The sequence below is a fragment of the Arachis ipaensis genome, chromosome B08 (genome assembly GCF_000816755.2).
Source record: "Arachis ipaensis cultivar K30076 chromosome B08, Araip1.1, whole genome shotgun sequence".
Classification (NCBI taxonomy): Eukaryota; Viridiplantae; Streptophyta; class Magnoliopsida; order Fabales; family Fabaceae; genus Arachis; species Arachis ipaensis.
In genome coordinates this window covers 74,455,610-74,468,090 of record NC_029792.2, presented here as the reverse complement: position 1 = coordinate 74,468,090, position 12,481 = coordinate 74,455,610, and the positions used below count along the sequence as shown (strand labels likewise).

At 38.2% G+C, this 12,481-nt stretch overlaps 1 protein-coding gene and 1 long non-coding RNA gene across 2 annotated transcripts in view; one reads left to right on the top strand and one right to left on the bottom strand.

The window, feature by feature from the left end:
- Positions 4,734 to 11,339, top strand: LOC110265933. The gene is made up of 2 exons (XR_002352601.1): positions 4,734 to 4,852; positions 11,157 to 11,339. It is a non-coding gene; the product is annotated as an uncharacterized LOC110265933 (long non-coding RNA).
- Positions 11,217 to 12,481, bottom strand: part of LOC110265932 (cysteine-rich and transmembrane domain-containing protein A-like) — a 1,771-nt gene continuing 506 nt past the window's right edge. Inside the window, exons 2-3 of the mRNA XM_021109516.1 lie at positions 12,068 to 12,203; positions 11,217 to 11,446 (exon numbers count right to left, since the gene is read on the bottom strand). Coding sequence (XP_020965175.1) covers positions 11,401 to 11,446; positions 12,068 to 12,203 — 182 coding nt within the window. The 3' untranslated portion in view covers positions 11,217 to 11,400. The remainder of the gene's footprint in view (positions 11,447 to 12,067; positions 12,204 to 12,481) is intronic.

Below are 12,481 nucleotides of genomic sequence, written 5' to 3'. Positions count from 1 at the left end.
ACTGTTTTATAGCATTTCACTAATTTGAATTAAAATTTTTGTTGAACTTGCTTGAAGAAATTTATTTCGGAACAGGGTTTAAGAGCTAGAACACAAAAAACCAGTAAGCTTTTTTAACCTATTTGATTGGTTGCATCTTATCAACTAATGTTTTATTTTGGTGTGTGTTGTTCTCTCTAAAATTGTAATCTTTGTCTTGCTTGATTCTATATTTCCATTGTTTGATGTATGCATGCACTTATGTGATTGAGGCCTTTGCTTCACTATAGCTCACATAACCATATGGCCTTACCCTTTCATTATCCTTTGCAAACCAATCTTGAGCCTATTTTACCCCATCTATTCTTTACTTTAGCTCATCACTAACTCTAAGAGGAAAACAATAATGTCCTTAATTTGAATCCTTGGTTAGCTTAGATGAGTGAGAGTGTTCATGATTTAAGTGTGGGGAAATTGGGTTGGAAAATATTTAGTTTGGGAATTGGGTGTTGTATATTCTTGTGAAATGTGGAAAAGAATGTTGAGGACATATTCTTGTATTCAATACCTTAATCGTATGCATTGAGAAAAACAAAAGAAAAGAAAAATAAAAAGAAAACAAAAAAAGGAAAAAAAATAAAAAACAAAAAAAGAAAAGAGCAAATAATAAAAGGGGACAAAATGCCCCAAAGTAAATGGTGGTAGCAATACATGTGAGTTGTACTCAAAATTGGGATGCATGAATATGTGGTAAACATAGTTAATGGGTAGTTAGATTTTGTATGTTGATTACATGGATTGTCTTAAGTTAGGTGGGAAGTTTAGTTAATCAAGAATTCATATTTTAGTCCACTTGACCAAATACAATCCTACCCTGACCCTAACCCCATTACAACCCTTAAAAGACCTCTTGATATGTGTATTCGTGCATTAAATTTTTGTTGATTAGTAGAAGAAGAGCAATCCTTGGAAAGCAAGATTAGTAGAGAATTGAGAGAATCGAACCTTAAACACTTGAGTGATTAGAGTGTATACACTTCCGGTGAGGGTTCGATGCTCAATTCTTTATTCCTGGCTTTCACGAGCTTTCTTCTTGCACGTCTACTTGTACTTTATTTTGGAATTCGAATTAGTAGAATTCAGTTTATATTTATTTTTGGGAGGTTAATTTACTTTTAACCAAGTAGGTAGAAACATTTTGCATTTACTTGCATTCATATAGATAGGTTGCATTTCATAAATTCTACCATTCCTCTTCACCTCTTTTATAGCTTCTCTTGAGTTTAGCATGAGAACATGCTAATGTTTAAGTGTGGGGAGATTGATAAATAACTATTTTATGGTTTATTATGTATTGAATTGAGTGGATTTTATCCATTATTCTCACACTTATTCATAGAATTCGCATATTTTACATTTTCCTTCCTAATTTTGTGCTATGATTGAAAACATGCTTCTTTGGCCTTAAATTTACTAATTTTAATCCTCTCTTCTTACCATTCGATGTCGTGATACGTTTGTTAAGTGTTTTCAGGGTTTATAGGGCAGGAATGGCTTAGAGGATGGAAAAGAAGCATGGAAAAGTGGAAGGAACACAAGAAGTTGAGAATTTCAGAAGTTGGTAGTGACGCGTACGCATGGGTGACGCGTACGTGTGACTGGTGCAGCAGACATACGACGCGCACGCGTGGCCATGTGAAAAGTGTAACAGCCCAGACCACCCGCTAGCACGATATTGTCCGCTTTGGCACACAAGGCCTCACGGTTTTGCCTTTGACGATAGGGATGATAGCTGAAGCTCCCCACACTCACTCGTCAAAATGTGTCATGCTAGGGAGAGGTATCCACACCCTTATAAGGCATGCTTCGTTCCCCTCTCCAACCGATGTGGGACCTTACAAAAAGTTCAGCGATGCGTACGTGTTGCTGACGCGTACGCGTGATGAGTATTCCGCGTTGCAATTTACAGAATTCGCTGGGGGCGATTTTTGGGCTGCTTTTGACCCAGTTTCAGGCCAAAAAATACATATTAGAGGCTACAGAGTGAAGCTGGAATGGGGGAATCATTCATTTTTCATTCATAGACAAGTTAGATTTTAGATGTAGCTTTCTAGAGAGCGAGACTCTCTCCTCTCTCTAGGTTTTAGGGTTTTTAGTGTTATTTCTTCTTAGATTTAGATATTCATCTTGCTTTAATTTAGTTTCTATTCTACATTATATTATTATATCATCTTAGTTTATCTTCTTTTGTTGATTTCTTCATTTTCCTAATTTAGTTTATGAACTCTTCATGTTAGATTCAATTTCCTTTTTAATGCAATTTGAGGTATTTCATGTTTATTGCTTCTTTCTTCATTTGTTATTACTGATTCCTTGCAATTGTTGGTCTTAGATTTTACATTCTCTTATTACTTTTCTATGCTTTCATTTTGTGCCTTCCAAGGGTTTGATAAAATACTTGGTTGGATTTTAAATTAGATTTTTAAATTCTTAGCTTGGATTGAGTAATTTGTAGACTCTTGAATTGTCAAAGTCTCTTATTGGTTGGTGATTGAAAGTTGCTAGTTGGCTTGAGCTTCGCTAACTCTAGTCTTTGATTAGGACTTGTGAACTCAAGTTGATTTGCTTACTTGACTTTCCTTCAATTGTTAGAGGTTAACTAAGTAAGAGCAATTTGCGATTACCATCACAATTGACAATGATAATGAGGATAGGAATTCCGATTCTCAACCCTTGCTAGGATTTTTCTTAGTTGTTAGTTATTTTTTTGTTATTTACATTCCTTGCTTATTAAACTCAAAACCTAAAAAGATACAATCTCATAACCAATAATAAACATACTTCCCTGTAATTCCTTGAGTGACGACCCGAGGTTTAAATACTTTGATTTTTATTAGGTTTGCTTAACTGACAAACAATTTAAACATTGACCGAGGATAATTTGTTGGTTTAGAACTATAGTTGCAATGCGATATTCTTGTGAAATTCTTTACCGACAATTTTTCTCCGTCACTTGCCCAGGGGTATCAAGTCTCAACCCAAAGCAAGTGGGACAACCCTCAACCCTTGCATCTTACCTAAGTGTCTCAAACCTTTACCGGAGCAAGTGGGGCAAACTACCACCCTTACATCTTACTCAGGCAGGTGTTCAACCGCTTAACTCGAAGCAAGTGGGACAAAGCCACAACCCTTGCGTCTTACTCAGGCGGGTGTTTATAAATCTTAACCCCGAACAGTTGGGACAAAGCCACAACTCGTGCATCTCACCTAGGCAATCAATCATATTCATAGTATTTATCCAAATTCACAAGTTATTAGATTTGTTAACCCCAATTCCTTACCAATTATTTCAATTCTATTAACTCGTGAGTGGGATGAAACCATCGTTCTCACCGCGAGCAGGATAAAATTTCCGTCCCCATAACTACACCGCAACCACGGAACAAGTGAGATGAAACCTTTGTCCTTGTCCGGTGAAGGTGCCAAAGTAATAACAAATCAGTATGTAAGCGGGATAACAGCCAGACCTCACCACAAACAGATATTCAATCAATACACAAGTGCGATATCACCCAGACCTTGCCAATCCAGCCAATCAGGCCATACTCAGTCATTGTAAGTGTCTTTTAGTAATTCATAGGTGATTTAACTCATTCCCTCACAATTAGTTATCAATTTCATCAATTTAAATCCAATAAACCCTCAATCATGTATCGATTTGCCAATTTTATTAACATGTTAGCAGGATGGAACCTCCATCCTCACCGCGAGTGGGATAAAATCACCTTCCCGCAATAATTTTATCTGGTTTAGTCTAATCATATATACAAAGTTCTTGAAAGGTATAGTAATGAAACTATTACAAATAACCGTTTAAAGTTAAAAACAATTATTTATATTATTCAGTGGCTTACATTTTAAGCATCTGCATTTAGAGGCCATAATGAAAATCTTGAATCTTTGAATTGGAGAAATTTTATCAAGCTAATTAAGATTTTATCTTCTTATAAAAGAAGCTATATTATTTTGTCAGAATCATAAAGTTGAAGTTCCTAATATGAATGCATTATATATTTCTAGAAGAGGTCAAACTTGCAAAATTATTGACTAGATTTCACTGGGTCATTATTATCGTTTTAATTTATTTCTTGCTACAATTGACACGTAATTGCAAGCGCTTAATGGAAAATTCGATGATAATAAGGTAGAATTGCTTACTTCAAATTTAACTTTAGATCCTAGAGATAATTATAAATTCTTTAATATTGACGGAATATGTGAATTAGTAGAATAATTTTATCTAAATGACTTCAATGACTTGAAAAATTTTCTATCAGAATGCAAGCTCAACAATATGAATTTGTTGTTCTTAATCATGTTGAATTTCATCCTAATCATGTTGAATTCAATAACTTGTGCATAATCTCTGAGTTATACCAAGGATTAATGAAGACAAGAAATCTTTAACATATCTTTTAATTGACCGTTTGATTTGCTTGGTGTTAACTCTTCTTGTTTCAAGAGCTACAATCGAAAGATCTTTTTCAACTATGAATATTGTGAATATAAACCCAGAAACAAAATGGAAGATAAATTTATCACTAATTATCTTTTTATTTATATTTTAATCGTACAAAAAATTACCAATAAAAAAATTATATTTTAAATTATCATTATATTTTTATAATGCATTTTAGATTATGTAATTTTTTATATAGACCTTATTTTATATTATACGCTTGTCAATGGTTGGCATTTAAATGCAGATATTTTAATAAATTGTAATTAGTAACTATTACATGTTTAGCAAATAAAAAAGAAGCGAAATTGTTAGTTGAAAATTTGGTTGAAAATAACAGTTATATAATTGTAGGTAGTAGCAAATTAGAAAGCAGTTTAGGGTTATCATTAAAACTAAAAGGAAAATTTTAAGAGGATGAGAGAGCGAGAGAGAGCGTGGGTGGGAAACACGGGGAGGGGTAGAGCTAGAGAACATGACAAAGATCCGAGAATTTGGAATCGAGAAGAGTATCGACGGCTAGAGCAAGAGTCTTTTTCCGTTTTCGTGGATAACCATTCTCAAGAGATCTCTAAGAGAGAATTGTTTCAGTTGTTCAACTGGACTGGACACATAAATGACATATATTTATCGCGTAAACAAAAAGGCGATAATATATACATTTTTGTGTTCATACGATATACTACGAAGGGAGGAGCATTGAAGGCAATCAGAGAAATAAATCGGTTGAGGTTGAGAGGAAGAGTTGTGTTTGTAGGGGAAGTGAAGTACCGAAGGATATTAGATGTGTATGATACGAAGAGGGCACAGAAAGGAGAAGACATCCGAAACAAGACGATTCGGGGATAATAAGATGAAGAGGCTCATGATGCGCATCTGAATATAACGGAGGTCAGGAAGGATAAAAAAGAACAAGTCCTACATGAAAACGGGTGGACCAAAAAGATTGAAGTACCGGTGGCAAAAGATAACTTGGAGTGGCTGCAGAGAAGTTTAGTAGGAGGGACGAAAAAGGCCATTGACTTTAGATCTATGAAAGATAAGATCGCAAAAATTCTGCCTCAAGTTGTCCAAATACGAGAACTCGGTGCATATAAAGCTCTTTTGATGTTTGACTGCGTGCGAAGCGCAGAAGAAACCTACACGTTTAAATTGAACAGTCTGCTACAACTCTTCCATAGTGTTTGGAGATGGGAAGAGGCGGAGCAAAGTGAAACTAGGAGAGTATGGTTAGAATGTTATGGAGTTCCATTACATGCCTAGTCGGTGGACACTTTCAATATCATCGGGAGTCAATGGGGTGAAGTGGTGGGTTGTGATAATTTGATAGAATCATGCAATTCCTTTAGTGTCGGACACATGCAAATCGATACATGTGTATTAGATACTATAAACGAATGGATACATCTTACAATTGTGCTCAGTGGTTTTGACGTGTTGGTAAAAGAGGTGGGTGAAGAGACATATAGTTCAGCGTGTAAGCCGGAAAATATTAACGCTAGTGAAACAAGTAGCAAGAAATGAGATAATGACGCAACAAGTCACTCTCAAATTATGGCTATAGATCCAGCAAGTCAATCAGATGAGCCAGAATGCAGGGACCGGGAAGCGGAGTTGGCAACGATGGTGATGAGGGAAAGGAAAGATGACAAGGGCAGAATAGTAAATTTAGAAGAAATTTTAAATGAGTGGAATAATGCCAATTCAAAAATCAACTTATTGAAAATGGTAACGGCTGATTCGTATCAACAAGGAATTAAAGACAGAGCTAATTTCATGGGATACGACATGATGAGTGATGGAGAGGATTCAGAAAGAACCAGGTCTGGGCTTTGTGGAAACAATGCAAGTGGGCTGGATGAGGGAGCCATAAGGGGAAAAATAACAAGAACAAATGACAAAAAAGATGAAGATTTGGCCAGATACACTAGTTACTATAATATGAGTTTGATCTTGTAATTAGGCCAGCAATCCTCATCAGGCCCGAACCAAGGTAGCGCTGGGAATGGAGGCAAGGTCCTAAAATCTGGGCCACACTAAACTGAACCAGGTCGGGGGATGCAGGGTTTCTGGGGGGAGAAGGTTCCCGATCCTTGCGCAGCTGCTTCAAAGAAACCATATGGCGATGAGCGCGCTGCCCTGCACGGTAGCCCGCGGACCTGGTGCAATGGAGAAGGGCGAGTGGCGAACGGCGAGGCCAGTGCATGGAGGCTCCAGCTAGGCGTCTGCCCTCAACGATCAAATGCGACGGTGGACACGGCTGAAGATGACGCGGTTGTGGTAGATGGAGGTGCTGGTGCGTCGGCGCCGGGAAGCCATGAAGTCGGGACGAACATGGCAGTCTGGGATAAGTTGAACGCAAGGAAAGCGGTGGTGGAGGAACTTGGAAGAATGGTCACAAGGTGCTCTAGGGATGATGGTGAGGACGCCGATATGCTTAGAGGGGTTGGGAATGCTAGTGATGAAGGGGATGATACTGAAAAAACAAGTACAGAGGGCGAAAACGACGCTGGTAGTGAAACTGGAAATACGACCTCGTCAAAGCATGGTGTATATCATGAAAGTGTTGGTCTTAAACATCGAGGTGATATGATAGGCAGGAAAGATTCGGAGAAGGGTAGGGACAAAGCTGTAACGTCTATAATGAATGGCTTGGATAGTGAACATGATAGCGGATCGGATGATAACCAGTGTTCTAAAGCGGAGGAGCAAATGACAGAGAACAAAAGGACATGGGAATTGGCGGTGAAATCTGGTGCAATCTTGTACGACCAAGAAGAGGATATTATGGCAATACTCCAAGCTCAGAATGAAGAAAATGCTCAGAAAAGAAGAATGGCAAAACAAAGGGTGAAAGCAAGACGATGCAGACCGATAAACAAAAATAAGGTGTGTAATAATTTGTTAAAATGATTTTTAGCTCATGGAATGTTAGGGGGTTAGGGGGGGTGGGAAGGTGAGAATGATAAAGGATTTGAAGATGAAAAATAACTTGAATATGCTAGGACTGATAGAGACTAAAAGGCATGTTGTAACTAGATTTGATGTAGTCCGTCTCTAGGGGTGCGATAGTGTGGGCTGGGAATATATTGCGTCTGAGGGTGCATCGGGTGGGCTGCTCTTAATGTGGGATGAAAGTATGTTTAAAATGCATAACTGTTATAAAGGGGAGAGGTGGATGTGCATCGAAGGTGTATTGTTGAAGAATAACTTTAATTGCGCGTTTTTCTTGGTTTATGGTGCTCATGCTAGAGATGAGAAAACGGTTGTATTGGAGGGGTTGAGCTATATTGCTGGATTATGTCAGGTTCGCTGCTGCTTTATGGGGGACTTTAATGAGATTGTTCAGGTGGAGGAAAGAAAGGGGACGGATAGATTAACAGGAGCTGCTGAAGAATTCAAGAACTGGATACAAGATATGCACTTAGTAGACTTGCCGCTCAATAATCGCAAGTATACCTGGTTTAGAGGGAGCTCATGTAGTCGGATTGATAGAGTAATGGTTAGCCTGGAATGGATTGAGGAGTTTCCAGAGACTCGACTAAAAGGAGGACCAAGGGGTTTATCAGATCACTGCCCGATGATTGTGGAAGACACAAGGATGCGAGGCGGCCCAAGACCGTTTAGAAGTCTTGACTCATGGTTTACCCATGAAGGTTTCCTAAGAATGGTCAAAGAGGAATGGAGGGATTTGGGAGAGGTAGATTTTACAGATAAATTGAAGGCCTTGACAATTCCTTTGAGAAGATGGCACAAGGACAACTTTGCTGACATGGATAACAAAATCTTGCAGTTTGAGAATGAGTTAAATAAGATAGATGACATGGTAAGCAGTGGGACATATGATGGAACAGTGGAGGCAAGAAGGAAGGCGTTGGTGACTTGTTGTGAAAGATGGTATGTTAGAAAAAAGCTACACTGGAAACAAATGTCACGATCGAAGCATGCGAAGGATATGGACAAGAACACCAGGTATTTCCACCAAATAGCTTCTTCAAGAAGGAGGAATAACAGAATTGATGCTTTGGTTATTAATGAAAGACTGATTAGAAACTCAGCTAGAATAAAGATTGCTATCCGAGAGTTTTATAGGCAATTCTATCATCAAGAGAAGTATGCTAGGGTGGGATTCAGAGATGGGCTGGTGGCAAGGATATCTGAAGAGGTTGCTATGGCGTTAGAGGTATTACCGTCAGCGGAGGAGATTAGAGAGGTAGTTTGGGACTGTGAATCATCTAAAGCACCAGGCAATGATGGGTACAATATGAATTTTATAAAGAGGTGATGGGAAGAAATTGGGACTGAGTTTACAGCTGTTGTGATTGCTTTCTTTCAGACAGCTAGGTTACCTAAAGACTCTAATATCACATGGGTTGCGTTGGCTCCTAAGTTCGGCGGGGCTAAAGAAATCAAAGACTTCCGCCCGATTAGCATGGTTGGTTGTGTTTATAAGGTGATTTCGAATGTGCTAGTTAGGAGGATGAGAGCAGTGATGCCAGAGCTGGTCGGGGAGACTCAAAGTGCGTTTGTCAAGGGTCGTAAAATACATGACGGGGCACTTATAGCGTGTGAAACTGTGCAGTGGCTCAAATTAAGGAAAAAGGCAGCGGCAATCATCAAGCTAGATTTTCAGAAGGCTTATGATAGAGTAAAGTAGAGTTTTGTGGACATTGTGTTGCAGAAGATGGGATTTGGTCGAAGATGGAGGGAGTAGGTAATGGAGTTTGTCAGTACTTCTTCTATGTCTGTGTTGGTAAATGGTTCACCGACGAAGCCATTCATGATGGAAAGGGGTTTCAGGCAAGGCGATCCACTATCCCCCTTTTTATTTGTGCTTGTGGTGGATGTACTACATAGAATGGTCGGAGAGGCAGTTAGAAATGGCCGTATATCTCCTCTGTTGGTTGGGAGAGATAATATAGAGTTGTCACACCTTCAGTTCGCCGACGACACTATATTGTTTTGTCCACCAGAGGAAGAGACTGTGAAGAACTATCAGAGACTACTACGTTGCTTTGAACTAATGTCAGGGTTAAGCATCAATTTCGACAAATCCAGTTTAATACCAATCAATTTTGACCAACTGTGGGTGAGACGTATGTGCAGATTGTTAGAGTGTAAGGAAGCGGCTTTGCTAGTCAGGTACCTTGGAATCCCACTAGGAGCTAATCCGAGGTTAGTTAAGACTTGGAAGCCTATAATAGACAAGGTGGAGGAAAAACTAAGCTTATGGAAGTCGAAGGTGCTTAATAAAGCAGGAAAGTTGGTGCTTATCAAAGCTGTTTTAAATAGCTTGCCAATATATTACTTAAGCTTGTACAGGATGCCAAAAGCTGTTGCTGAAAAGTTGATTTCACTACAGAGAAAATTCTTGTGGAGTAGAGAGGATGGAAGGAATGGTTTAGCGTTGGTTAGATGGGAAGTGGTTCAAGCGCCAAAAAGGCTAGGTGGGCTAGGTGTTGGAGATGCGATGATACGTAACACAACGCTATTGTTTAAACGGTGGTGGAGGTTCTCAAAAGAGGATTGTCCGCTGTGGAAGAAGGTGGTATGTTCGTGCAATAATCTCAATCCTAACAAGCTATTTCCACTCAGACATTGCCTACTAAAGGAGGTCCTTGGAAGGATATATGTCAGCTACAGATCAAGGAACAACATGTCAGAGAGAAGATGATAAATGGGTTGTCCATGGAGGTTGGAGATAAGAGAAGAACGCGTTTCTGGGAGGATGTCTGGCTATACTGTGGTCCCCTAAAGGATAGGTTTCCAAGGCTCTTCTCGATTTCAATGCAAAAAGGATGTGTCATTGGGGTCTGTGGGTTCTGGGACGGGTTAGATTGGGTTTGGAACTTCTAATGGAGGCGTGAGCCATTCCAGTGGGAATTGGAACTTCTGAATCAGTTACATGAAACTCTGAGAGTGGTTAATTTAGCGCCAAATAGGGAGGATAGGATTGTGTGGAAGTTTGATAAACAATGTGTGTTTTCTACTAACTCCTTTGTGCAGGTATTGCAGGAGGATACGCTCCCGAAGGACATAACAAGTTATAGTTTTACCAATTCTATTTGGAAAGGATTAGTTCCGCAAAGAGTGGAGCTGTTTATATGGTTTGTCTTGATAGGCAGAGTGAATACAAAAGACAAATTGTGCCGGTTTGGGATAGTTGGTCATGACAACATGTGTGCCCTATGTAGTAAGGATGCTGAAAATGTTTATCACTTGTTTTTTGGGTGTGATTTTACTTGGCGGGTATGGTGCGCATGGCTGAATCACTTTGATAGGAAGTGGTCATTTTCTGGTACTGTAAAGGAACATTTTCACAGTTGGACAGGTGTAACTACGAGAAAGGAAGAGCGAAAGAAATGGCTAATTTGCTTCTTTGCCATTGTGTGGAACGTCTGGATGGAGAGGAATAAGAGGATTTTTCAGAATGCAGGAAAAAGTGTAGAAGATACCATTAACGCATCTTTTCAGAGTTTTGAGGAGTGGAGGCATCAGAATCCCTTTTGTTGTTGATGGCAATGCCAAAGATGACAGCGGGATATGATTTTGCTTTGTTTGGTGCTACCTATTTGTCTTTAATTTATGTCTGTTTTCTTGTTTTGCTCCACTCTTGGGTTGAGCTCCTTTGTTTCAAAAAAAAAAAAATTTATTGTAGGTTATAGTTTTATATTCCAATATATAAGGCATCAAGCCATCAGATATTTTACAACACGAATACAAAAGATTAACAATATCCTTAACATGGATTCATAATTTCTGTCCCAGCCAATACAGAGTTCCTTATTAGACAAGGTAAAAAAGTAATTTGGTAAACTAAAAAATAAAATAAAAATAAAAATAAATAAGAAAGGAGAAACATGGGGAACAAGCCCAAATCTTTTGTATGAAACGAAGTTCAATTAGAGGCAACAATCCAAGACACAGCAGCAACATAATGCAGCACAACTGCAAGGAATGACGAGAGCCAAAATTAACAAGAAAGTCAGAACATAAAAGGGATAAGATAATATTCTCTCCATTTCACTATACTTTTTCTTAAACAAAGAATTCAGTATATAATTAAATATAATAATTAATTACAAAATTCTCTCCATTTCACCAAATTCTCAAAAGGACAGTTATTATAAAATTTAATGTCATAATTTATAATAAGATCCGATATATTGTTTGAGAAAGAGACTGAGAGATAGAGACTCAGTATCGTGTTTGTTAGTTCAGAGATTGGTACTAAAATTTCTGTCTCTGTCTCTAAAATTTTAGTATTTCAGTACCTCCAAAAAGTAGGGACACAGGGGACTGAAATTTTTAGAGATGGAGACTAAAACTTTAATAACATTTTATACCTAAAATACTTTCATTTCAATTAATTAATTCTAATTTTACCCTTTGTGTAAATTAAATTAGAGTTTTATTCTTGTTTCAATTCCTGTCTCTTATTTTGCACCAAACAGAATACTGAGATTTATTTCAATCCCTCTCTCAGTCTCAGTTTTTTCATCTCTGTCTCTCCACCAACGCTATAAAGAACTTCAATCCAATGATTTAAAATTTTGGGTGTGGACTTACCATCCTTCCCAGAAGCCATCACCCCTGGTGGTGGTTTTAACTGGAACAGATTGCTGTGGAGCATCCTTGGTGGGGTAACCCATTGGTGGTGGTGGAGCACTACTTTTGCTCTTTCCCACTGCTGGGTATGCAGTCACTGTTGCAACACAACACAAAAATACACTAATTATTATATGCTTATTTTACTGATGGATAAGCATATATGCATTCGCAAGTTTAGCATCTAAATAAGATTAATCAATCTGATCATTCTACGTTATTATATGTGGAAACCCTGTTTTGTTCAATACATCAAGACAAGAAAGAATACATATTTTGATGAGGGTTATGTTTAAATTTATTTTCTGGGAACATTATCTTTAAAATTAAAAAAAAAATCATATATAGTCAAAATTTGAAGGAAAAGAAAGCTTC